General features: G+C 37.6%; 1 protein-coding gene across 1 annotated transcript in view; it reads left to right on the top strand.

Annotated features, from left to right (window-relative positions):
* The window catches only part of UTP6 (UTP6 small subunit processome component), a 77,591-nt gene that overhangs the window by 13,093 nt on the left and 37,827 nt on the right, over positions 1–26,671 (top strand). The window contains exons 7-14 of the mRNA XM_053696379.1: positions 7,943–8,061; positions 8,846–8,923; positions 9,099–9,180; positions 15,427–15,508; positions 16,696–16,877; positions 17,072–17,151; positions 18,406–18,483; positions 25,567–25,746. Of these exons, the coding sequence (XP_053552354.1) occupies positions 7,943–8,061; positions 8,846–8,923; positions 9,099–9,180; positions 15,427–15,508; positions 16,696–16,877; positions 17,072–17,151; positions 18,406–18,483; positions 25,567–25,746 (881 nt within the window). The remainder of the gene's footprint in view (positions 1–7,942; positions 8,062–8,845; positions 8,924–9,098; positions 9,181–15,426; positions 15,509–16,695; positions 16,878–17,071; positions 17,152–18,405; positions 18,484–25,566; positions 25,747–26,671) is intronic.

Raw genomic sequence — 26,671 nt, 5'->3', positions numbered from 1 at the left:
CATTGATGAAAGTTAGTCTGGAGATGCAGGGAGAGTCTTTCTTTGAATCCATCCAGACTCATATTAACAGCTCTTAAGCAATCAGTGTTGACGAGTTTCGCTGCCTGCTTTTCATCACTTAAGTACATGTCAGAAGCGATGCTACAGTCTGTAACACTTGAAGGACCGTGTTACTTTTCCACGGCATAGATTCTGATAAGATCGTTTCATTTTTTACACATATGTTAACGCTAGAAGACAGGGTCACAGTGGGACTCCTTTATCTTTATGGAATCAAGGGTTAATATCTCCTGTGGGGGGGATCATTGAACAGTGGGGTGTTAATCATATTTGTTTATGTGATTTATGCTGCTTATATGGGTGAGATGTTTTGGGCTCATATGGAACGTACAGGTTGCTCCTTTACTGCACAGTTTTTTATTAAACTTGGCACACTTTTCATTTATCATGGGCGGTCCTGCATTGCGCACCGTGTGACCGGGAGTGGTCACGGTTTCTATTCCTAACCGTCTGACTTTGGAGAGCTTTCTCCAACTCTGTCTGGGTCATAGGAGGTGGTGAGTGCCCCAGCCATTGGGGGTATAGCTGCCGGTGGTTTTTTATTTAACTATATATAAAAGTTACATAGTTATGGAGGATTCTGATATTTTTTTTTTTTTTTTTTTTTTTTTTTTTTTTTTAGAGGATGAGTCCTCTACGACTGAATTCAATACCTGTGTATATTGTGAGGAGGCCAGGGTAATCCAGCCCTCTCAATTATGTTCCATATGCTACAACAGGATGTTTTCATCAACCAATGTTGAGATGTTAGGTGCCTTCTGCCTCTGAGGACTCTTCGTCCCGTGAGGTGTGTCCCCTACATTCATCTTATCCTACACATGCAGCTTCCCCTTGCACCACTAATCCTCCACCTGGAGGGGGCCTTTTTCGACCAGACATTACTGCGTAGTTCTGTATGGCGATGTCTGCAGCCTTAGCCACTTTGCCTCGTACTGCTACGCGCCAACGAAGGGTTAATCCATGCAGGGAGCATCATGTAAATTTGCGGTTGTATCCGATCAGTCATCTGAGGATGCGATTCTCTCTATGGCTTCCAAGTACGGACCTTCTGGGTCGGAGTCTGCTGCTTCAACTCCTCCAGCAGAGGAGGGTTTCGACTTTAGATTTAAGGTAGCACGCCTGCGCTTCCTTCTGAGAGGTTTTGTCAATATTGGAGATTCCTAGTACTGATCCACCAGTCGAATCTCAGAGCCCCAAATCAGAGGGTGAAATGGATTAAAATGGGTGGAGAAGGATGGAAATCCTCTCTCCTTTAGTCTATTTCCTTTTTCTTTAAGACTCCCGGTTCCGGGCTCGATGGGGGGGTTGTTTTGCCCATCCCTACTTGGCTATCATTTTTTTTGTGCACTTGCCTATAGTCTTACTATTCCGTTTTAAGGATAGTTTATCTTAGAGTTCTTGTTTATAAGAGGAAGCTCTTTTTATGAAGCTGTTTCATCACAAGGGATATCTTATGTACTGATGAATTGGATTGTCGCATTTTTCTGGAGACTTCCTATTGGAGCATCTGTCTCGATTCAAGGGGATAGTTACCTCCAATATTTTCTTGAAATAATTAAGACCTTGGAGCTTATAATTCTTTTTCTGTGCCTTTCATAGATTACTTGCCCCAAATATAGGGCTTCAGGTTTTTCTGTTCAGGCCTTGTATCACTCTGAAGCTAATCTTTCCTTCTTCTTGTGAGAGAGCTTTAATTTGGTTCGCTATTCCACAGTTTTACCGTTAGATGAGAAAGCAAATCTAAGAGACAAATTTCTTTCTATTAGTCCGGCTAATGCCCAGCGTCAGAGACCTCCGCTAAGTGGAACAATCTAAGTGTTTTTGAATGCCGTCTCAGTCCTGGTATAATTCCAAGCAGAGCAGAGGCCCGCCGAAACTAGATTGGCAAGAGGGGCCGGTTCCAGGTCCTATCTTGGATCACATTGGGGACAGTCTATCGCTCTTTCAGTCGCTTGGTTTAGGGACGTACTGGATCCATGGGTCTTAGAGGTCATAGCTAGGCTTCAAGTCTCGCTGAGCTTCCGGATGTACAGTTTTTGGTTAGGGCTCTGACTACGATCAGGTCGAGGTGTAGATCTGATGCTCCCCCTTGGAACTTAGATCTTGTTCTTAAGGTTTTGCATTGGGCTGCTTTTGAGCCTATGCATGAGGTTGATATTAGTTGTTGCTTCTGCATGTGGAAGTCTCTCTGAGATTGCATGCTTACAATGCGACCCTCCTTATCTGGTGTTTCCACGATAATAGGGCTGTTCTTCGAACCTAGTTAGGATTTCCTCCCTAAGGTTGTGTCAATTCACAACTTCAATCAAGAGATTGTGGTTCCTTTCTTATGTCCTATTCCTTCTTCTTTGAAGGAAAGTTTTCCACATAATATGGATTCGTACCTTGAGGTTTTATCTTCAGGCTACTTAGGAATAGACAGATTTTTTTTTTCTGTTTGTTATCTATCTTGGAAGCGTAAGGGTTGGAAGGCATCTTCAACTTCCTTATCAATTAGTCGAGTATCATCCGCTTGGCATATGACACAGCGGGACACAAGCCTCCTAAGGTTCATTGTACGAGAGAAGTGTCATCATTTTGGGCCCTTTACATGAAGCCTCTATGGATCAGACTTGTAGGGTGGCTATATGGGCCTCCTTACATTCCTTTTTCCAAAAAATTTTAACGAAATTATTTGCTTCTGTGGAAGCAGCCTTCGGGAGGAAGGGTTTGGCAGGCTGTGATGCCCTCAGATAAGGAGGCCGCCTCTCTGTAGCATTCAGTGTCCTCTGGAGCTTGGTTATAATTTTCCCACAAGTAAGGAATGCAGCTGTGGATTCTCCCTGTATTAAGAAGGAAAACATAAATTACTGAGCATGTGCAAGAATTCAGACTCTACGTATATGCATTTGTGATTTGGCTGATGGCTGTCACATGTTACAGGAGGAGTGGAAATAGATATAACTTTGAAATTTGGTAGAATTTTTTTTTTTTTTACTTATTTGAAGTTTAGACTAAGTGCTATTGCATTGTCTTTTTATCAAGCATTTGTTCATTATGCAAATCTACTGTATTTACTGGTCCTGAAAGTCTGGAATAAACGTTTTTCTGGTGAATAAGGGCAACTCCCACAGCTCTATTAATGGCATTAAAGTGAAAGTAAATTTTTCTATTCAATATCAATGACATTCACTAATCTTATTTCGATTAACAGTCACTAACTTTCAAAAGACAACTTTTTTTTTCTTTTTTTTTATATATTAATCCCATACCGTTATAAGTGCTTCCTCCGCCCACCTGCTCATTTCCTGCTTTTACTTCTTTGCACGTAAGCAGTCCCACCCGCTCTTACATGTACCTCTGTGCGCGTTCATGTGAAGCTTAATTAAAGTGCGCATGCGTAGAGAAACACTTTGCCGCAGTCATACATGTGATACATATTGAATCAATGAATCGGTAGATTCATTCTCGTGTAAGCGAATGTCTTCTTGGTTCCTGTGCCTTCGAACAAAATTCACCAGGGTGCAACTATCTTCAACTTACTAAAGATTAGGTAAATGCAATGTAGAAATAACATATTGGCAAAAATAAACGGCTCCATCCTTGGGAAAGTCTATGGAAAGAACACTGTTATATAGCTCCAATTTTGTTTTAACCCTTTGAGTGCTAAGCTGAATTCTATATTTTCTGTTTTTTACTTTACTTTTTTTAAACTTTTATTTTTCCCCCAGATCCCCAATACTTATACCATTGGAAAGGTTAGGTGATTACCTTTCCAATGGTAGGTATTGGGGGTCTGTAGCTGCTTAGATCCCAGAGATACAGGTTTCTAAGCAGCATGCCCCCTTTCCCTATACTTTGTATGGACAATTTTAAATAAAGTTGCGCGGTGATGTCATCACGCGTGACTTCACCGCACGTAACGGGAAGCCCCGGCGATGCCTGTCACTATGCAGGCCCGATCTCCGGGGTAGGAGCTGGTGGAGGCCCCCAGATTGGAAAAAAGTAGTTGAGTGCTAATGACGGCTCTAAACATTGAAGAATTGCTCAGTACATTGACATGAAACCTTATCACATTTTTTCAATCAAATAAACACAGTATCATATGGCTGAGAACATGGCGCACACACCTTCAGATACCAAACACCTGGCAAACCTCACCAAGGACACCGTCAAAATACCCAAACTGAAACACGCCACCATGCCAGAACCTCTCATGGGGTTATGAATGATTGTGGTCTCGTCATTTTATAAATATACTACCATACTTACTATTTGATAATATTTTGAAACAAGTAATTGTTTGGATCGCTACTTTATGCTGCCGGAACGACAATCCTAAATTGAAGATCAAGTAGAGAATGTGCATGCGCGTTTCATGAGCGCGCATCTATACAGGTCGAGATTTCCATGAGATGTGCATTTTAGAATTGTGGGCGTAGAGCGAGTCAGTTGGGACGCCAGTGGGAGACTAATAAAAACTTTTAAAAAGATATTTGTCATTCGAAAACACTATTTATTTATTTATTTATTTATTTTTTGAGCCAGGCAGAGTTACGGCGTGAGAAGCTATCGGTTTAGAAGGTAGAATTTTAAGTTTACTAGTTAAGATCTAAAAAAATGATGAATGAAGGTCTAACTACAATTCAAAGTTATTTAAGAGGCTGCATAGTGGTACGTTTATAGTTAACTTTTCCTTTAAGTATTCACAAACATGGAAAAAAAAAAAAAAACTTTTAAAAGGGGCATTGTTACCCGAGATCCATCCTATTCTTAGTTCTGTTTGTTTAGACAAGACTAAGACTCTTCTTATCAGTGAAGAAGGCATTTAGTAGCTTTGCAGGCTTGTGTACTGCATACTCCGTAATCATGCAGTTTGATTCTGTTTGTCGTCCTCTATGTCCTGTTGATTGTTATACTGCTGTTGTTCAGCTGTTATGATCTTTATGCAGCCTCTCCATTATCAAGATGATGGTGATGATTACCATGATCTGAATTACAGCAGAGAAATGCGTTGCTACTTAACTCCTATTACTTTTAGGAGCCTGTTGACTTGTGCCCCTATTTTATATCCCAAGCAACTCAAGTTATTTGGGGTAATTTAAAGGAATTTTCTTCATGGACGAGTGGCGATTCTTGCAGTCTCTAGTCTGTTACATCAGAGACTGAAGTTCAGTTAGTCAAAGGGCTACTACTACCTTCGTATCATTCCTCTGGCACCTGTTAGGTGCATGATGTTTGTGAGTATTCACTTGCTGAAAGGGACATTAAACCCTTTGAGATGGTAATATAAAATATGTCGTATATAAAAAAAACAAACAAAAAACCCCAAAACTCTGCAGAATACTTTCATTATTTTTTTTGTCCCCTTTTCCTGTAATTCCATTTTTAATTTGTGAACTTTTTAAATTCCTGTTAGAAATGGAAGTGGTTGCACACTATAGTGAGCTATTTATAACTCTCTGATTCGCCACAGCAGAGAAGGTAACCTAAGTTACGACGTGGCAGCTCCCATTGTGTTATACACACTAAGATTTTACACTTATTTTTTTAAAATATTTAAATGGCTAATGAAACTTTAAAAAATACATTTAGATGTTGTTCTCAGACTAATCCTTTTCTTTAAATGCATTATTCTATCTAGCATGTAATTACTGTTTAATGTCCCTTTTAATGCATACTATTTTAGAGGGCCCTAAATATTTTACCAAATTAGTCACTCGCTTTACAATAGGATCCAGGATCTCATTTCATTTTTGTTCAACATGGCACAATCAAAAGCACTCCCAACAAGAATGTGTAATTAAATGTTGAGAAAAAATGGCTTCCCCTATACATGTGGTCACATGGACCAGGTAGCATATGCACTCCAGAAATACTTCAGAGATCTAACAAGAATCAAACTTGTCTCAGACAATCCTATTTTCTTTTTTGTATTTGTTTTTTATTTCTTTAGATAGATTTATTTTACATTACAGTCTAATAGCACAAATAAATATAACATAACAAAAAGATGGTAAATGTTTCCTCTTTTACAATTTGCAAGAAAAATGTGCATATTTACATAAATGTCATAAACCAGATAACCAATCTAATAATCAAATTCATGTACAAGTTGTTCCCTCTCCCTATATATCTGACAAAGAGAAGAAAAAGGGGAAATGCTGGTCACCCAGTCCGCCCAAACCTGTTTTCTAATTTCATCAAACTTATGATACAATGTTGACGAAACTCAGAACATTATCCAGAGACATTCTAAACGCAGAGCCAGACTAGGTAATCTTCGTTTGATTCAAGCAAACTCAGCTGGGACAGTGAAGGATCGTTTTAGCACGCTGGTTTTCTAACCTGTATTTAGGCCTCCCTAACAGGCCATATTTTTGAGGATATCTAAACTGGAGCACAGGTGAAACAATCAGCTGATTAATAAACATGGTTATTTTAACTGCTCTCATCCAAGGTAATCGTGAAAACCTGGCCTGTTGGGGAGACTTGAGGACCGGTTTAAAAACTAGTGTTCTAGCAGTATAGTTACTGAGCTAGCTAGTTTCTGCTATTTCAGTGATTTCCTGTATAAAATGGTTAAAGGAAACCTTGATCTCTCGTCTTTCTAATATCCTCCAGCATAAAGATCAGTAGTACGGCCTTGGGAACTAGTTCTGGATGATCTGATCTGCTTCATGCATTATTTTAACATTAACACGAGGTTTCACTCTGGTTTCTTATCTTAAAGGGATATAAAAGCCAAAAATCTTGTTTTGTGATTTAGACAGAGCATCCAATTTTATAAAAAAAATAGTTTCCAATTTACTTTTGTTATCAAATTTGCTTTGTTCCAATGTTATTTTGTTTATACATACCTAAGTAGGTTTCTGGAGCACTACATGTCGGGAAACAGTGCTGCCATCTAGTGCTCCTGCAAATGAATAACATTCTTGCAAAATTGCTGTCATGTAATGCTCCAGACTTGTGCACACCCTTATGTCCCTGCTTTTCAACAAACGATACCAAGAGTACAAAGAAAATGTTATAAAGTAAATTTAGAAAGTTATTTGAAATTTAATGCTCTATCTGAATAATTAAAGAAAAATGTTTCATGTCCCTTTTTAAAGTGACGAAATAAAGGGAGAGAAGTCAAAATTAAAGTTTCATGGTTCAGATAGAGTATGCAGTTTTAAACAACTTTCCAATTTAGTTCTATTATCAAATTTGCTTTGTTTTTCTGGTATCCTTTGTTTGAGAGTAAACGTAGGTCTATGGCAGCAGTGTTTGCAATTGGGTATCTTTTTAGTGGTAGTTACATTTGCCAGAACGGTATCTGAACATCACGCATTGTGAGCAGAAGAGCCTTATATATCCTTCCATCAGGACTTTTTGTTATTTATCTGTCAGTATTTTTGAGTCAAAGCTACTGGATTATTTTTTTTCTCTTCTAACTGGTGAAATATTTTTCAGGGATAGCCAAAATAACTAGAAATTAACATACATTTCAATATCTTGGCTCTTGTCCATATTTAATATTCACCAGGTTCCATTTCTATTTTTTACTGGGCATAACTAAGAGTAGGAGAGACCTCCAGTAACACCGACACTTCTAAAGTGTTTTTTTGAGTGATTATTATTATTGTCAACTACCCAGAAAGAAGAGGAGGATTCTAATTGGTGAATATGAGCCAAGTTAAAGATTTTTTTTTTTTTTTTTAGTGTTGGTTGCTAGTTTTACTTTTCAGCACAAAAGCAATTGTTTTGTTTGTTTTTATGTCATTTTTAAAATTGCCTTTTTTAAATGCAACAGAGACAAAAACGTCCCTTTTTTTTAATAGCTCACAAATTCTCTGCAGAAGTCTGAATTGCATAGGTTTTTCTTTCTATAATGCTGTTAATTTTTCTTTGGTTACTGTAGCTTTGTGGATTATGGCAGCCAAGTACGAAATGGAGGATCAGTTGTCATCAGAAAGCGCAAGACACCTTTTCCTCAGAGCCTTGAGATTCCATCCAGAAAGTTCCAAAGTATATCAAGAAGTAAGTTACAGGGAACTGAACCCCCTCTCCTCGTACTACTAGTTTAATTTTAAAGGGACACTGCAAAATTGAGATGCTTAACCCTTTGAGTGCTAAGCACTTTCCCACCTGGATGCTAAGCTGTTTTAAGGTTGTTTTTTTTTTTTTTTAAAATATATATATATATATATATATATTTTTTTTTTAGGCGATTACCTTTCCAACGGTGGGTCTTGGGGGTCTGTAGCTGCTTAGGTGCCTGAGATACAGGCTTCTAAGCAGCATGCCCCCTGCTCCTATACTTAGCATTGTGAACTTTAAATAAAGTTGGGCGGTGACGTCATCATGTCATTGTGCGTGACGTCACCGCGAGTGGGAGCCCCCAGATCTCCCTCAAGGTGGGAGAGTGCTAGCGACGGCTCTGAGCCGTCGTTGGCACCGGAGTGGGAAACTCTGCGACGGCTCAGTCGTCGTTAGCACTCAAGGGGTTAATGTTAAACCCATTTATTTTTGTATTTGAAAAAGCTAGTTTGGTCATTGAAATCTCAACACATTTTTTCATAAGAACATGCCTATTTAAATTTGACCTCCTTATCAAATGTCTTCCCCCCCCCCCCCCCCATATCATTGTTTGAAATAGCTGATTCAGTCTGTGTTATCCCCACCTATACTGAAAGTTTCTATACTTAAGTCCAAGCCTATTGACAGGCAGGTTTCTAAAGGAAAGGCCCAATCCCTCTGTTTCAGCAACATAATTTGCTAGAGAATCTAATCGATTTTGTGTCTGTACCTTTGTTGGTTTTAGTATTTTCGGATGGAGCTGATGAATGCAGAGAAGCAGAGGAAAGAGAAAGATGAACTGGAGAGAGCCAAGATAGATATAGTAAGCACAAATTATACACTTTCTAGTTGCACTAACCAATACAGTAAATGAACTTACACCTTATTATTGTATACAGTTTTATGTTTTCTTTCATTTGTTATATTTAATACAATAAAGTGAAAAAGATACTCTGTTATTGTGTGTACATATTATGTTTGTGCTATGTGTTTGGCAGGGTGAAGCTGGCTACTCGGAAGATATCCTTAAAGGTGAACTGGCCCGGGTGGTTTACAAAAGTTCTGTACAGAATATAAAAGGTAACGCAATGACGACATTTGTTTGTGTAAGGGATCATTGAGTTTGGAATTTCTTTTCAATTAAAAGAAATGAAGAACTAGCAGCCTAAAAGTACTATAAAAACAAATTTTGTTTCATAATTCAAAAAGAGCATGGAATTATAAACAACTTGCAAATGTACTCATCAAATTTGCTTGGTTCTCTGGGTATCCTTTGCATAAAACATACAGGAGCAGCAATGCACTACTAGCTGCTGATTGGTGGCTGCAAATATATACCTCTTATCAGTCGCTCACCAGATGTGTGTGGCTTGCTCCCAAACAGTGCTTTCCTGCAGCTAGGTTTACTCTTCAACAAAGGATATTAAAAAAAAAAAAAAGAAGCAATTTTCACAAAATAGCAAATTGGAACGTTCACAATTTCATGCTCTCTGTGAATCCCAAGTTTAATTTTGACTTTTCTGTTCCCTTTGAATTTGAAAATTGGCATTGGGAATGAGAAAGCCCAGTCCGTATGTGTTTCTATCCAGGGCTTTACAAATCTTGTGATTCGTGCTCCTTTAAAGGGACACTAAATTGCATGATCTGAAAGTTTAACTTTGACTTGAAACAACTTTTCAATTTACTTTCATTAAAGGGACAGTCAAGTCCAAAAAAAACTTTCATGATTTAAATAGGGCATGTAATTTTAAACAACTTCCCAATTTACTTTTATCACCAATTTTGCTTTGTTCTCTTGGTATTCTTAGTTGAAAGCTAAACCTAGGAGATTAATATGCTAATTTCTTAGACCTTGAAGACTGCCTCTAATCTGAATACATTTTGACCACTAGAGGGCATTAGTTAACGTTTCATATAGATAACACGTAAAGTGACCTAGGAGTGAGCACTGATTGGCTAAACTGCATGTCTGTCAAAAGAACTGAAATAAGGGGGCAGTCAGCAGAGGCTTAGATACAAGATAATTACAGAGGTAAAACGTGTATTATTATAACTGTTGGTTATGCAAAACTGGGGAATTGGGTAATAAAGGGATTATCTTTCTTTTTAAACAACAAAAATTCTGGTGTTGACTGTCCCTTTAAACCCAAAACATTTCTTTCATGATTCAGATAAATAATACAATTTTTAAATAGTTTCCAATTTACTTCTATTATCTAATTTATTTAATTCTTATTCTTTGTTAAAGAGATACCTAGTTAGGTAGCGTACACATGCTTGAAGCACTACATGACCGGAAATAGTGCTCCTGCTAATGGACACATTCACACTATTGAGCTTACATTTCTGCTTTTCAAATAAGGATAACAAGAAAATCTGATAATCGAAGTAAATTAGAAAGTTGTTTGAGCCGTCGTAATTGTCTGTCAGGTGCTGAAGACGGCTCAGAGCCGTCGCTAGCATTCTCCCACCTTGAGGGAGATCTGGGAGCTCCTACCCCGGCGATTGGGCCTGCATAGTGACAGGCATCGCATTTTGCGCAATGACGTCGCGCTCAATGACGTGATGGCGTCACCGCGCTATTTTATTTTAAATTCACAATAGACAGTATAAGGAAATGGGGCATGCTGCTTAGATGCCTGTATCTCAGGCATCTAAGCAGCTACAGACCCCCAAGACTCACCGTTGGAAAGGTAATCGCCTAACCTTTCCAACAGTATAAGTCTTGGGGATCTGGAAAAAAAAAGTTAAAAAATAAAAAACCCTAAAATCCAGCTTAACACCCCGGTGGGATAATGCTTAGCACTCAAAGGGTTAACAAAATGTGCATAATCTTTTTATAAACAAACAAAAAGAGGCAGGAGCACCAACTCGGAGATATATGTAAAATCAATCCTTTATTTCAATAATCCATTAAAAGTTCCAAAACTCATTGCACATAGTGGAAGGTAAAAAGTCGAAGGGGTCAGCCCTGGGGAGCGTGGTAAGCTGGCTGTATACTTCATTTGAATTTATTGAAAGAAACACGACTCACATTTAAGCATTGCTTCAGACTAAGCCACTATTTTATTGGTGACTCCTATACGATAGTAAATATGTACTTTATTGGACATTACTAATCTTATTTTTTTATTTACACTTTTTGAGTCACCATTCACTGAATATATGCATTTGTGATTGGCTGATGACTGTCACATGGTACAGGAGGAGTGAAAATAGACATAACTGACATTTTATAGAACAAAATCTACTAATCATTTGAAGTTCAGACTAAGTGCTATTGCATTGTCTTTTTATTGGTTATGCAAATGTACAGTATTTACTGGCCGTTTAAACATTACTTCTATATATACTTACTTGTATCTCTGTGGGTTTCGTCTCTGACTCCGTATTCTGCTGGCTTTTCAATTTCATATACATTTGTCAACCTTCAATTCCATGTATATAATTCACTTTTGTGAAACGTAATGCTTTTCTGAATAACTGTCTGCTTTCTTTTCATCTTTATTTCTAGCATTTTGTCTTTTGAACAAGTATAAAAATTGTATGCTCTGTCCGAATCGCAAAAGAAAATGTTTGGGTTTCATAACCCTTTTAAAGGGACATTAAACTGCTAAGTACAACTACAGTAGCGTGGTTACCATGCTTTATTTCCTTATGCACCGTTACCTCTCTTCTGACTTCTAAGGTTATTTCAACTTGCTGTGTAGGCTTCCTAAAGGACCAGTCAACACATTAGATTTGCATAATCAACAAATGCAAGATAAGAAGACAATGCAATAGCACTTAGTCTGAACTTCAAATGAGTAGTAGATTTTTTTTTTTATAACAAATTTCAAAGTTATGAATTTTTCCACTCCCCTTGTACCATGTGATAGCAATCAGCCAATCACAAATGCGTACGTATAGTCTGTGAATTCTTGCACATGCTCAGTAGGATCTGGTGACTCAAAAATTGTAAATATAAAAGACTGTGCACATTTTTTTTAATGGAAGTAAATTGGAAAGTTGTTTAAAATTACATGTTGTGTCTGAATCATAAAAATTTAACCTGAGTGTCCCTTAAGTAATTTATGTGCCAATAGGACATTTTATTTATACATTTATTCTTTAATAAAATATTGTATTTTGTGTTGACTACACTGGCCCTTTAATGATGATCAGACTGCCTTCTGTATCGGAAGCAGAACCATACAAATGCACAATTCTATATATTTGGAACCATGGAGAGCATGGCTGTTAAAATCGGGGGGGGGGGGGGGGGACTTTACATGCATGCAGGTGATTCATTCAAATCAGACCCCAAAATATTTATACCTGAACTGGTTTAAGAATTTAAAGATTTTGGGCTTGTCTAGAATTACATCATTTATTAAAAATGTGAAATAACCAGCTATTCCTGACTGTAATTCCCAGACTTAGTGAAAATATGCCCATTTAAAAGGTAACACAAGTCTTTAAAATATCTAGGAATATAAAGATCTCCTTACTCCTCCTATACTTTTATTCATGGGCAGTTATATTTTCCTCAAGAAAAAGATTCAAAACAACTAGTGCTGCAACAACTAATCGTTATAATCGATAATAATCGATTATGAAAATAGTTGTCAACAAATCTGTCTATTTTTGGTTTGTAATTAGTTGATCTGTGCACAGCACCAACTGCTTCACTCCAATGAGCTTCTGCACATGGTATTGTGTTTTAAGGTTATGTCCTTAGCCTAAAGGACGTCTACAGACTTTACTTTTCACTTTTACAGGACACTATACGTTTATGTTTACGTTTACAACTACTCCTGGCTTATGTGCAACCCAGAAATAAAATAGGAGTCATTATTTGGATTGTTTATATTAAATCAGGTGATTTAGGACTATGCTTTGCATGATATAGTGACGAGCTTGTTGTTTACACATAGCCCTAGATTGATGGGATTTGTTATTTGAATTGAGGTGCACTATTATATGTTTACATATAATCAGCAATAGCAAGAGATCCGCTAATAATTGTGCATTGTATAGATAAATGTGTAAGGCTTTGTCCTGTTATTGATATAAAGTCCTTAGTGCTTTTTGACTTTTTTTTATTTTTTTTTACATTTTTAATAAATTGTGATATGTACCAGATTCAACCTCTAAGTATATCTGTTATTTTTAGAGCAGACTAGATATTTTACCCTAATTTTATAGCTGGTTATTTACCATTGCATATAGATATTCAAGATATTTTTTATGTTAGAATGAAGTCCAAGTTTACTTTATTGAGAGGCCCCTTGCCAAGGAGGAAAACACTTTGCATTGGAAAAACTAAAAAAAGATAAATATCCCACTTTGGCAAACCCCTAATTATACATCTTAGACACCTCAACACCATCTGAGCGCCTCTTCTCTGCTGCAGGCAAAAAGTTTTAGTCTGAAGTTTATAATTTGCTACACTCAGTATGTGAATTTTATTTAAAATATAGGAAACAATTATTGAGTCTTTTTTTTATCCGATTAGTCGATTAGTCAATCGATTAATCGGCCGATTTATTTTTTTTAATGAAAATAATCGTTAGTTGCAGCCCTAAAAACAACCATCTTAGAAGGCAGTCGTATAAAATATCTCTTGGTACCATATCTTGTAGTCTTGTTCTAATATAAATGCCAAGATACATACAGAAGATCACTGGATACAAGATTCTTCAACACTCACTTGTAGCCCTTTTAAATACCATCGATTGTCACTGTTACAAGTTAGGCTCAATAGCACCAGGTCAATGCAGTCAACATTTCATATAGTCAAATTGGAGAGAGGAAAAATATAATGGCATATTTCTATTAGATATACTTGATATGTTTGGTGCAAACCCTTAAATAAATAAATATATAATAGTCATACAAAAGTAAGAGGATACAGAACTCCTTTTTAATTTAATTTAATTTTTTTTATAATCAATAGTTCTTTTATTAATACTTTTTTATATTATTTTATAAATTCTCCTAAAAAAATAAGTTAACCACAAATATTTACAACATTGGATACATCACCATTGCCGAGCTCAAATTAGTTAAGTATAGAGCTGGCGTATAAGCCATGTGAAAATAGTAAGTATGTAAAAGCAACCAGCTGCTAGTAAGAAGAGTTACGTCTCACATAGAACATATATGAATGGGGATGTTCCGTTGTTGGTACATACAAACTGTTAAGACGTATTGAGCCCAAAGCTTTTAGTTTGTTATTGGCTAATTCCTTATGGTATGTCTCAAGTACACAGTCAATAAAGTGCATCAAAAGTATTTGTCCCTGTATGTAAAATTCATTAAAGGACAGTTCTATGCAGTAGAATTGCATAATTAACACGTGCATAATAAAAAAGACGATTTAACACCTACTCGGAATTTCAAATAAACAGTAGATTTTATTTTTCAGACACATTTATTTTTTTCTCCCATTTTCCCTTGTATCATGTGACAGACATCAGCCAATCACAACTATTATACGTATACCCTTTTTAGCTTGTGCACATGATCAGTAGGAGCTTGTTCCCTAGAAAGTTACCTCTGAGTAACGGTGACCATATTGCCGCTTTTAAAAAGGGACGCATATGAAAAATACATATGTCAGGGCTGTTTAAAGAAATGTTTTGTCTAAGAACCCTGACATGTATTTTTCATGTGTGTCCCTTTTTAAAGTGGCAATATGGTCACCTAACCTCTGAGGCATTGCACGTGATAATGGAAGTAAATTGGAAAGTGTCTTTAAAACTGCATGCTCTTAAAGAATCTTGACTTTAGTGTCTCTTTAAGAGACTCGGCTCATAAGCAGTCCTTATTGAAGAACCAAGTAGCTGATGCATGCATTATACACTGCACTTTTAGTTAAGGCTTTAATAAGCCGGACCGCCTGACATCAGTCCTCATATGTCCTTTGGACAGTAAGACTGCAGCATCTGCTGCACTCAAGGTTGAAAAACAAATGTCCAGTTGAGCGCTTCATGCAGCTTGCTTGTGTCCACTTTGAAATAAATGACTGCAGCAGCCGCTGCACTCGTGGTCAGCAAGCAAATTGTCAAGGGAGTTCCTCAATATGTCATGCAAAGTGTTCAGAAGTTTGCAGCTTACAAAATACTTATATACCATCAGCTTGACAGGAGACGCCACCAAACAGAACTACTATAATCCAGATTTTATTGACCTGGTAATCACAAACTGGTTTTTGTTTCACTTTTTGTTTATTGAATTAAACACTGTATCACATGCGTATGCCTATGTTTGCTAAATATTTAATAAACATTATTTCATATAAAAAACATGTCATCTTATTCTGGTTTTCCCCACCCTTTGCAGGTGCGGAGTTCCATCTGTCTTTGCTGTCCATTGCAAAAATGTTCAGTTTCACCCAGGAGCTACAGAAAGAAATTCTTGATGAGTAAGTTTGGAAAGTTGCTCAAAATAACACTTCTATGTACAGAGTGAGTAGCAAAACATTTTATTCTACTGGAGTTTGTCTCTTGACATGTGAAAGGGACATTAAACCTAAACAAATGCTCTATATAATGTGTTCATCGCCAAGATTAGCCTGAGCGTAAGATGCAGATGTATTAAAGTATCATTTTAGTATTTATAAAATAATGGCTGCCAACAAAGTCTGTTATCTATATGCCATTTAGGGACAGAAAGAAATGAGGTACTAAAATGAGCAAACAATTGCTGTGTAAAATAAAGCATTGTTAGGCTTGTCAAGTCTGGAGTCTGCACTTCATATTTTCACTGGAACTGGAAAGCCTACAATTTATAGGAAAATTTATATAATTGATAGGAAAAGATCCTTGATCTGTTTAACCCACTACACATACGGTACTATTGTCTTATGTGCATGAAAGGGGCATTTAAATTCAGAAACGTAGTATGCATCTGCAACAGTAGACATTTTTTTAACAAGCAAAATAGTTTGCACATAAAAAGGTTACAGTAAAAAATGTAAAATGCAAGTTTACACCCAACTCATCACTATAGACAGATGGCTAACGGGCAAATAATTCTCGAGTTTGCATAAATTGGAAGTGCAAACTCTAAACTTCACAAGTTCTGCATGGTCATTGATAACCTTAGGTTATTTATTTGTCTCTAACTGGCCTCGGCAGAAAAAGGACAGTAAAGTCAAAATAAAAATTGTGTGATTTAGATAGAATATGCAGCATTAAACAACTTTCCAGTTTACTTCCATTTTACTTCCATTAACAAATCTGCTTTGTTCTCTTGGTTATACGTTTTTGAATAGTAAATGTAGGTAGGCTCATAGGAGTTAAAGAGTGTCCATATGTCTTTAGCGGCAGTGATTGCAACAATTTATAACACTACTTCATATAATTCTGCAAAACACTGCTACCAGTACTAGAGACGTGCACACTTTACTCTTCAGCAAAGGATATGAGAATAAAGCAATTTTCACAATAGAAGTAAATTGGAAAGTTGTTTAAAATTACATTCTCTGTCTTAATCGTGAAAGTTTCATTTTGACTCTACTGTCCCTTGAAACAATGCTAACAAAATGACAGCTTCCATTGTCTACTAACAAGTCCAGATTGTTGACGTTTAATTCTCATGTCTCTGCAGCTTGCAAGTACTGCATGCACAAGATCCTCTCACCTGGGATTTTATGGCTCGGAAAGAGCTGGAGGTAGAATCTCTACCTTCTACAGAATACTCCTCAAAACAGGCAAAGGCGTCAGACCTGGCACGAAAGGAAGAACGTTGCAATGCAGTCTACGAAGAAGCATTGAACTCTGTGCAATCAGGTATCTTCATGCCTGTAAATATATAGGAAAAATACAGTATTTTTCTTGAGAACAGGGGCCATTGTTTTAATGAGCTTTCAATTTATTTTGAATGCAGAAATACACGTGCAATATATTAACAAAAGTTGCAAACTTATGAAAGAAAGTGAGCCATCTTCACTTTTATAAATTTGTATTTTTCTCAAATCTTACAGAAACCATGTGGAATTTATACATTACTTTCTGCCTTGAAAGGTATAGACGAAAAACTAACAGCAAAGAGCTAAAGCAAAATGTAAGTAGTATTCAAATGAAAAAAGAATTTCTGGTTTGTAAATTTGAGATTTTGGTGGTTTTTAAAACCTGTGCGTAAAAGGAAAATACTTAATTTTCCTTTTAAAATACTTAAAGGGACATTAAACACTTTGAGATGGTAATATAAAATGATAAACTGTATATAATAAAACAACTCTGCAATATACTTTCATTATTTATTTTGTCCTCTTTGCCTGTAATTCCATTCTGAAATTGTGAGCTTTTCAGTTCCTGTTAGAAATGGAAGTGCAGAACACTGTTAAATCCAGCACAACCATTGGCTGCACACTCTAGTGACCTATTTATAACTGTCTCTAATTGGCCACAGCAGAGAAGGTAACACAAGTTACAACATGGCAGCTCCCAGTGTTTTATAGACACTAAAACTTTACACTTATTTTGTCACTTTTTAAACAACTAATGAAACTTTAAAAAAAAAAAAAAACTTCTACATGTTAGTCATGGACTAATCTTTTCTTTAAATGCATCATTCTATCTAGCATGTATTTAGTGTTTAATGTCCCTTTTAATTAGCTACTGGTAAAAGTAGATTACAAAAATGACATGCACAAATATACAGTTTAAACGCTGTTCTTGACCTGTACGTCGCTATTCCTCTTTGTGGTACATGCTGTCTGGGCTGTTGACCACAGGACATGATCTCAGTAGCAAGATGAAAGCAACCACTTCACAAAGACATGTTGTAGCATTACAGCATAGCAGTAGTATTCATACCCTATATATAAACTACTGGTTTTCAAACCTGTCCTCAGGCCATATTTTGAGGATATCTGAACTAGAGCAGAGGTGAAATAATCAGTTGATTAGTAAACATGGTTATTTTACCTGCTCTCACCCAAGGTAATCATCCGATTAAAGAATCTATATAAAGCCACATGTATTTTATTGTAGGTTACTTCCCATTTAAATTCACCTACTGAATAACTCAGAAAAAGTTACCTCTGAGGCATTGCATGTGAACATGCGCGAAATGCGTGATAGCATCATATGAATAATTCTGGATTTTGATATATTTTCCTTGTCCCCTGTGTCTGTTCCAAACATTTACACCTATTGCATTGAGGTTTTCAGCTGAGACTGAACAACTATAAATGCTATAAAATGTTTTATATGTTCTATATCTTGTTTCATAACTGAGTAGACATGGCTGATAAATAACCTTTTCACTGAATTGTTTGGGATAATATTTTTTTTTATTATTTATTTTTTACAGCGACAAGACAGATTGCTGGCAGCTTACAGTAAAACACATGCAGCCAAGCTTCTGCCTGAAGCAAAATACACTGAATGGGTAAGGACAATTGGAGCACACTGCTTTTTTTATCATTTTGCACTGATTATAGATTTATGATTAAATGTCAAAAAGCCAAACGAATAATAACCGCAATTTCATAATAAGCTTCCTAAAACTTTTTTTAATGTAAAATTATAATGCGGATATTCATTATATTGTGTCTTTATGGCTCTGAGTATATTTTTAAAAGCTTGAATAAGTATACTTTGTTTCATGTAATACAATTTGTTGGTGAGAAGCAGCATCCGAGGATTCTGTACACTTTTTAAAATAACAGGTTAGCAATTAAAAGGCTTCCTAAAGATATATGAAACCCACATTTTCTTTCATGAGTCAGAAAGAGCATATCTGAATAATCGTATAATTTTAAACAACTTTCCAATTTACTTTGGTTATGAATTTTGCTTCATTCTCTTGGTATCCTTTATTAAAGGAGCAGCAATGTACTACTGGGAGCTAGCTGAGCACATCTGTAAACCAATGACAAGAGGTATATACGTGTAGCTACTAATCAGCAGTTAGCACCCCGCTTCTGAACCTACCTAGGTTTCTTTTTCAACTAAGGATAACAAGAGGACAAAAGAAATTAAATAATAGTAGTAAATTGAAAAGTTGTTAAAGGGACACTGAACCTAAATGTTTTCTTTCATGATTCAGATAGAGCATGACATTTTAAGCAACTTTCTAATTTACTCCTATTATCAAATTTTCTTCATTCTCTTGGTATCTTTATTTGAGATGCAAGAATGTAAGTTTAGATGCCGGCCCATTTTTGGTGAACAACCTGGGTTGTTCTTGCTGATTAGTGGATAAATTCATCCACCAATAAAAAAGTGCTGTCCATAGGTCTGAACCAAAAAAAAAGCTTAGATGTCTTGTTTTTGAAATAAAAGTAGAAAGAGAATGAAGAAAAATTGATAATAGGAGTAAATTAGAATGTTGCTTAAAATTGCATGCTCTATTTGAATCACAAAAGAAAAATTTGGGTTCAGTGTCCATTTAAATTGTATGCTCTACCCGAATCATGAAAGAACATTTCTTTTTTTTTTTTGCTTTCATGTCCCTTTTTTAAAACAAAGTATTTTTCTAGCTTGTTTGTCTTGATCACCTTTTACATAATTTTTTCCACCTTTTTATCGTTTTTCATTATTCATATTCAAGCGGAGTGAAAAACACTTTAGGCTAAATTTTGAATGATAAAAGTCAACAAAATATTAGTTACTGCAAAGATGTTAGCAAAAGCCTTGGCATTTAAAGGCAAGCATCTTAAAGTCATCTACATGTACATTGATTCCTTTAGTTTAGGTCAGATGTTAACCATCTGCAGAAAGATATTTTGAGTGGGCTTTTATTATTGCACTATTGCTTGCATGTAACTGTGTGTTTACCCTTGCAATTCAGTTTCACAGCAGCAATGCACTACTGGGAGCAATCTGCTGAGCCAATGACAAGAGACATGTGTAGCTAGCTAGCTCCCAGTAGTGCCTGCTGCTGCTAAGACTACAGAGGCACGCTTTTCAGCAAAGGGCACCAAGTGAACAAGGTAACATCGATAGAAGTAAACAGAAATTGCTTAAAATTACATACTCCTATCTGCATCCTATTTCATGTCCCTTTTATTTATTATTTGATCTTGTAATCAGGGTTGATTTGTTTTAAATTAAGATATAAATCACTAGTGAGTAAGCCTCGCTTTAACTCATGGTTTTCTACATAAAGGTTTCATTTTTAGAATAACATTTCAGATAATTTCTTTTTTATGACACGATGATCCCACGGATCATCTTAATTACTAATGGGATATTCACCTCCTGGTCAGCAGGAGGCGGCAAAGAGCATCACAGCAGAGCTGTTAAATAGCTCCTCCCTTCCCTCCCACTCCAGTCATTCTCTTTGCCTACGTTAGTGATAGGAAGTGGTAAAGTGAGGTGTTAGAAAAGATTCTTCAATCAAGAGTTTATTATTTTTAAAGTAGTGCAAGATTGTGCTGCTTTGTTCTAGGGTGTAGCCGTAGTCCATATCAGTCTCTTCAGTAGAGCAGTGGTGGCTTTAGAGCAATGGGAACTTGTGGGACATAATTCTTACTGCGCCTCCCATATATTGATGAGAGATTCTAACTCAGGACTTTCTCTTCATTCACATGTCCATGTGAGGGATAGGACCTCTCAAACCTGGAATCTGCCTTGCTGCCAGGCAGCATATGAGGTAAGTGCTGACTTTTTTTTCTGGGGGAAATGGAAGGTCTCGGAAATAAAGGAGGGCACTTAATTTATTTTGTACAACAAGCCTCATTATTACTCTCATAGGCATATGGGACATTTGGGCAGCGTTGCAGCAGGCACTGGGGCTTAAAGAAAATGGAGTCTCAGAAATAAAGGAGACACTTTATTTACTTTGTACACGGGACAAGCCTAATTATTACTCTCATAGCCTCCCCTTAGGCATAGGGGACATTTGGGCAGCGTTGCAGCAGGCACTGGGGCATATCGGGCAGCGTTGCAGCAAACACTGGGGCTTAATTTTTTAATATCGGTGGTTCCACATCTCCTGGCGGGTTTGTAACTTTAGAGCCGACTGGGAGATTTACTTAGCCACGCCCATGATGGGCGTAGAGTAATTACACGCCCTTTTCACTCCGTTTCAGGGTAACTTGCTTCTATGTATGCGCATATCATTGCTGCGCATATTCTCCTAGAGAGACTTACTGCGTAGCTACTCCGGAGATCGTCTGTGCAAAGAATCGTAATTTCACTCGATTCCTGCTCAGAGGACATAGGCACCTCAGCAGAAGTGCTTCTGAGGTGTAGGGTTGTTTATATGTTCATTTCTAAGCCTATTATTACCAATAATACTTAGACGTATTTCACAGTAAAAAAGTTACAGCTTTATTATTTAAAGAGACAGTAACGTTTTTAAGTTTTTTTTTTTTTTTTTTTTTTTTTTTTTTTTTTTTTTCTGCATTTCTAATAAAAATGTATCTTTGGATGATTAAATTGTTTCAGTTTAATGTTAGATAAGGTCCTAGAGGTCTTACAAGTGTCACTTGCTCAACATGATTTAATACCAATGTGGAACCACCAATTCTTTTATGTTCCTCATGTATTGAGGGAATTTTAAGCTACAGGGATACATTTTTGTTCTGAGCCAGCATTTTCTAATGAAGATGCTGTTCAGGAATCTAATTGCAATGCTCAATATATAACGCAGCTTTGTTCTTAACCGTCCCAGAGTTTACCGCCTTTACATGCAGTGCCCTGCCCTTCCTTTCTAGCTCCCGCTGGAGTTACTTTAAAAGACATCGCTTCTCTCATGTCTTTTGCAGTTTCAGATGCGTTGTCTGCTTTCCCAATGTTGCAGGGAAAACGTAAGAGGAAAATCAGACATTCAGTAAGTGAGGTTTTTGAAGCAGTTGTTGCTATTTCAGATGTCCCCTCACAGAAGCCTGAGGAGGAGGATAACGTAGTAGCATCTGATGGTGAAATTTCTGACAGTGTAATTCCTCTTGCTGATACTAAAGTTGTATGCTTCAGGTTTAAGCTAGAACACCTCCGTTTGTTACTTAAGGAGGTTTTAGCTACTCTGGACGACAGCAACTCCACGGTCGTTGTCAAACCCAAGAAATCCAGTAAGCTGAACAAAAATTTTGAGGTACCTTTCTCGATAGAGGTTTTTCCGGTACCAGACCGAACTTCTGAGATCATCGCTAAGGAGTGGGAGAGACCAGGTATACCTTTTTCTCCATCTCCTATATTTAAGAAGATGTTTCCTATAGCCGACTCAGTTAAGGAGGCTTGGCAAACAGTCCCCAAGGTGGAAGGAGCCGTTTCCACCTTAGCTAAGAGAACTTCTATATCCATAGAGGATAGTTGTGCTTTCAAAGATCCTATGGATAAAAAATTAGAGGGGTTACTTAAAAAGATGTATGTACACCCGGGCTTACAATGGCAGCCAGCTGTGTGCATTGCTACCGTCTTTAGTGCGGTGGCATATTGGTTTGATGCGTTGTCTGATGTTATCAGGACAGAAACGTCCCTGGATGAAATCCAGAAGAGGATAAAGCTATTAAATTAGTTAATTCCTTTATTATGGATGCTTCTCTTCAAGTTATCAAACTGGGGGCAAAGATTTCAGGTTTCTCTATTCTAGCTCGAAGAACCTTAGGGTCTTGGTCTGCGTATGTGTCCTCTGGGTCTATGCTTTTAGCTATTCCTTACAAGGGAAGACCTTGTTTGGACCTTGCTTGACAGAGATTATCTTTGATATCGCGGGAGGTAAGGGTCCTCTTCTCCCTCAGGATAAGAGAAACAAACAAAAAGGACGACAGAGTATTTTCGTTCCTTTCGAGTTTTCAAGGGAAATTCTTCCTCTTCCGGCTCCAAGCAGGAACAGTCTATACCTTCTTGGAGACCCAATGGAATAAGGGAAAACAATCCAAGAAGTCTGCTATTGAACCAAAGACAGCATGAAGGGCCTGCCCCCGATCCGGGACCGGATCTTGCAGGGGGCAGACTTTTCTTCTTCGCTCAGGCTTGGTTTCGAGATGTTCAGATCCCGGGCAGTAGAAATAGTGTCCCAGGGATACAAACTGGAGAAGCGTTCTTACACTGTATAGGAGAACTCTCCGACCTGGGAGTGAGGTTTCCTGTTCCGATATAGGAACAGGGTCTGGATTTTATTCAAATACGTTCGTGTTCCCAAAAAAGAGGAAACTTTCAGGCCAATTTTAGTTCTTAAGAGTCTAAACAAATTTCTTAAAGTACTATCCTTCATGATGGAGACTATTCGTTCCATTCCCCCTTTGATCCAAGAGGGTTAGTTTATGACAACAATGGATTTAAAGGACGCATACCTGAATGTTCCCATTTACAGGGATCATCACTAGTTCATAAGGTTTGCCTTTCTAGTCAACCCCTTCCAATTTGTGGCTCTTCCTTTCTGTCTTGCCACAGCTCCCAGGATTTTCACAAAGGTTCTGGGATCGCTGTTGGCAGTGCTTCGGTTACGGGACATTGCAGTGGCGCCCTATCTGGACGACATCCAGTCCAGGCGCCATCCTTACAACAAACTAGATCCACACATGGACATTGTTATCCTTCCTGCGATCTCACGGGTGGAAGGTAAAATTGGAAAAGAGTTCCTTAGTCCCTAATACAAGAGTAACTTTCTTGGGAATTATAATAGATTCCCTATCAATGAGAATTTTTCTGACAGAAGTCAGGAAATCAAAGATTATCGATACATGTCTAGTGCTTAAGTCCATTACTCGACCATCGGTGGCCCAGTGCAATGGATCGGAGATTATGCAGATTTGTCTCCTCGAATACTACTGGAGCAGGAGACAAGGGATTCTCTTTAATGGTGGTTGTCTCTGGATCATTTTTCCCAGGGAACCTGGTTTCGCAGACCATCTTGGGTGATTGTGATAAGACGCCAGCCTTCTAGGGTGGGGAGCAGTCTGGGGTTCCATAAAGGCTCAGGGAGTTTGGACTCAGTCAGTCTGTTCTTCCTATAAACATCCTGGAGCTGAGAGCGATCTTCAACGCTCTTCCGGCCTGGCCTCAGCTTTGGTCCAGTCTATCAGGTTCCAGTTGGACAACATAACTCCATCCGGAAGTGTTCTCCAGCCTGATTTTCAAATGAGGTCAGCCGGAATTAATCTCATGGCATCTCGACAGAATGCCAAGTTCCCGTGATATGGGTCGAGGTCCAGGGACCCCCAGGTGGAACCGATGGATGCTCTGGCGGTTCCTTCGACCTTCAGTCTAGCATACCTCTTTCCTTCGTTTGCTCTTTTTCTTCTTCGGGTTATTGCTCGAATCAAGCAGGAAAGGGCATTGGTGATCCTCATTGCAACTGCTTGGCCTCGCAGGAATTGGTATGCAGCTCTGGTGGACATGTCATCACTGCCACCTTGGAGACTTCCATTAAGGAAGGACCTTCTAATTCAAGGACCCTTCCTTCACCTAAATCTAGTTTCTCTGAAGCTGTCTGCTCGGAGATTCAACGCTTAATTTTATCCTTGTTTCCTAATCCTCCTCCTCAGAAGGAATGACTTCTGCTCAATTTGGACGTGGTCCGTGTTTTAAAGTTTTACTTGCAGGCGACTAAGAACTTTCGTCCGTCTTCTTCTTTGTTAATGGTTTTTCTCAGGAAAACTTAAGGGACAGAAAGCTACGGCTACTTCTCTTCCTTTTTGACTGAAGAGTTTCATAGGTTTTGCATATGAGACTGCTGGACAGCAGCCTCCAGAGAGAGTTACAGCTCATTCCACAAGGGCTGTTGCTTCCTCATGGGCATTCAAGAAAGAAGCTTCTGTGGAACAGATTTGAAAGGCTGCAACTTGGTCCTCTCTTCACACTTTTTCAAAGTTCTACAAATTTGACACTTATGTCTCGGCTGAGGCCACTTTTGGGAGAAAGGTTCTTCAAGCAGTGGTGCCTTCCGTTTAGGTTCCCTGTCTTGTCCCTCCCGTATCATTTGGGTATCCCATTAGTAATTAAGATGATCCGTGGACTCATGTCATAAAAAAGAAAAGAAAATGTATGCTTACCTGATAAATGTATTTCTTTTTTGACACGATGAGTCCACGGCCCGCCCTGTTCTTGTAAGACAGGTTTTGGGTTATTGTAAACTTCAGACACCTCTGCACCTTGGCTTTTCCTTTCTTTCCTTAACTTCGGTCAAATGACTGGAGTGGGAGGGAAGGGAGGAGCTATTTAACGGCTCTGCTGTGGTGCTCTTTGCCGCCTGCTACTGACCAGGAGGTGAATATCCCATTAGTAATCAGGATGATCCGTGGACTCGTGTCAAAAAAGAAATACATTTATCAGGTAAGCATACATTTTCTTTTGCAGTTATATCAGAAAATGTAGTTGTATACCCTTAAAAATACATAGATCGTTATGAAATTATTGTGAGGTAAACTATATCTTTTAACAAAGGATACCAAGGGAATGAACACATTTGATAACAGAAGTAAACTGGAAATTTTTATTTCTTATTTTAATTGTAAGCTCTATCTGAATCATCATAAAATAAATAAGTAGATTTTTATCCACCCTGCCTGTAATTGTCTTTCAGATATCGCTGCTTCTTGAACTTGGCCAGGCAGAGACAGCAGTAGATGTATCCTTGGAGGCCACTAAACAATTCAGTGATTCTGTAACCATGTGGCAGACAAGAATTGAAGTTCTAATAAACCTAAGGAGTGAGAATATCAATCAGGTTTTTGAAGAAGCCTTTAAACAAGTGAAAACAAAGGTATGTCTCTTTCATGAAGAGGTTAAAAAAGTAATATAAGTAGCTGTTTGTCACTCTTGTCTTATTTGTGTTAATCCCTTTATCTCACCTGAAACTTAATTTTATATTAAAGAGACCGGAAAGTCAACATTAAACCTTTATGATTCTGATAATGTGCAATTGTAAACAACTTTCCAATTTACTTTTATTTAAAATTGTCTTTGTTCTATTGACATCCTTTATTGGAAGTTAAAGCTATGTAGGCTGATGGGAACTTATGAGCTTGTACATGGTTTTAGGATTCTATGGCAGTAGTATTTGCAACACTGTATAACAATGTTACCAACACTACTGTCAGATGGCTAAATACTTTTATGCACGCACCTGAGCTCACCTAGGATTACTACAAAGGATACCAAGAGAATTAAGTGTAATGGAAAATAGATGTAAATTGGGAAAGTCTTGTAAAATGGCATACTCTATCCATTCAATTTAAGATTATGATTTAACTGTTCCTTTAAGGCTGACATTTGGACACTGAAATACAATGCACCCTGTTAAAGGGACAATAAACTGCTATACACAAATTCAAATGGTTACTACTCACTATGCTTTTGTTTTACTCCTTACCTCTTCAGGCACCAATAACTTATAACGTACATATTCTTGTATCCTGTGACAGAAGTAGGGGCATTCATAGATCAGTGATGTTTGGTTTTTTTCATAGCTATATTGTGCGCTTTTGGTTATTATACACAATACATAGCGGGAGGTTTAACATTTAAACGGTGTATAAAACTTGAAAAATGTAATGACCACACAATTAATATACAGCAATGATGCTGCTCTGTATCATACACATTAACCCGAAGTGCACTGTACAGCTGTCAAAAACCATAAACAACACTAATCTGTGAATATGCAACACTTCTGTCACAAAGTACAA

The sequence above is a fragment of the Bombina bombina genome, chromosome 1, assembly GCF_027579735.1.
Source record: "Bombina bombina isolate aBomBom1 chromosome 1, aBomBom1.pri, whole genome shotgun sequence".
NCBI lineage: Eukaryota > Metazoa > Chordata > Amphibia > Anura > Bombinatoridae > Bombina > Bombina bombina.
The sequence above is the reverse complement of the archived record's forward strand: the minus strand, read 5'-3'. Positions and strand labels throughout refer to the sequence as shown.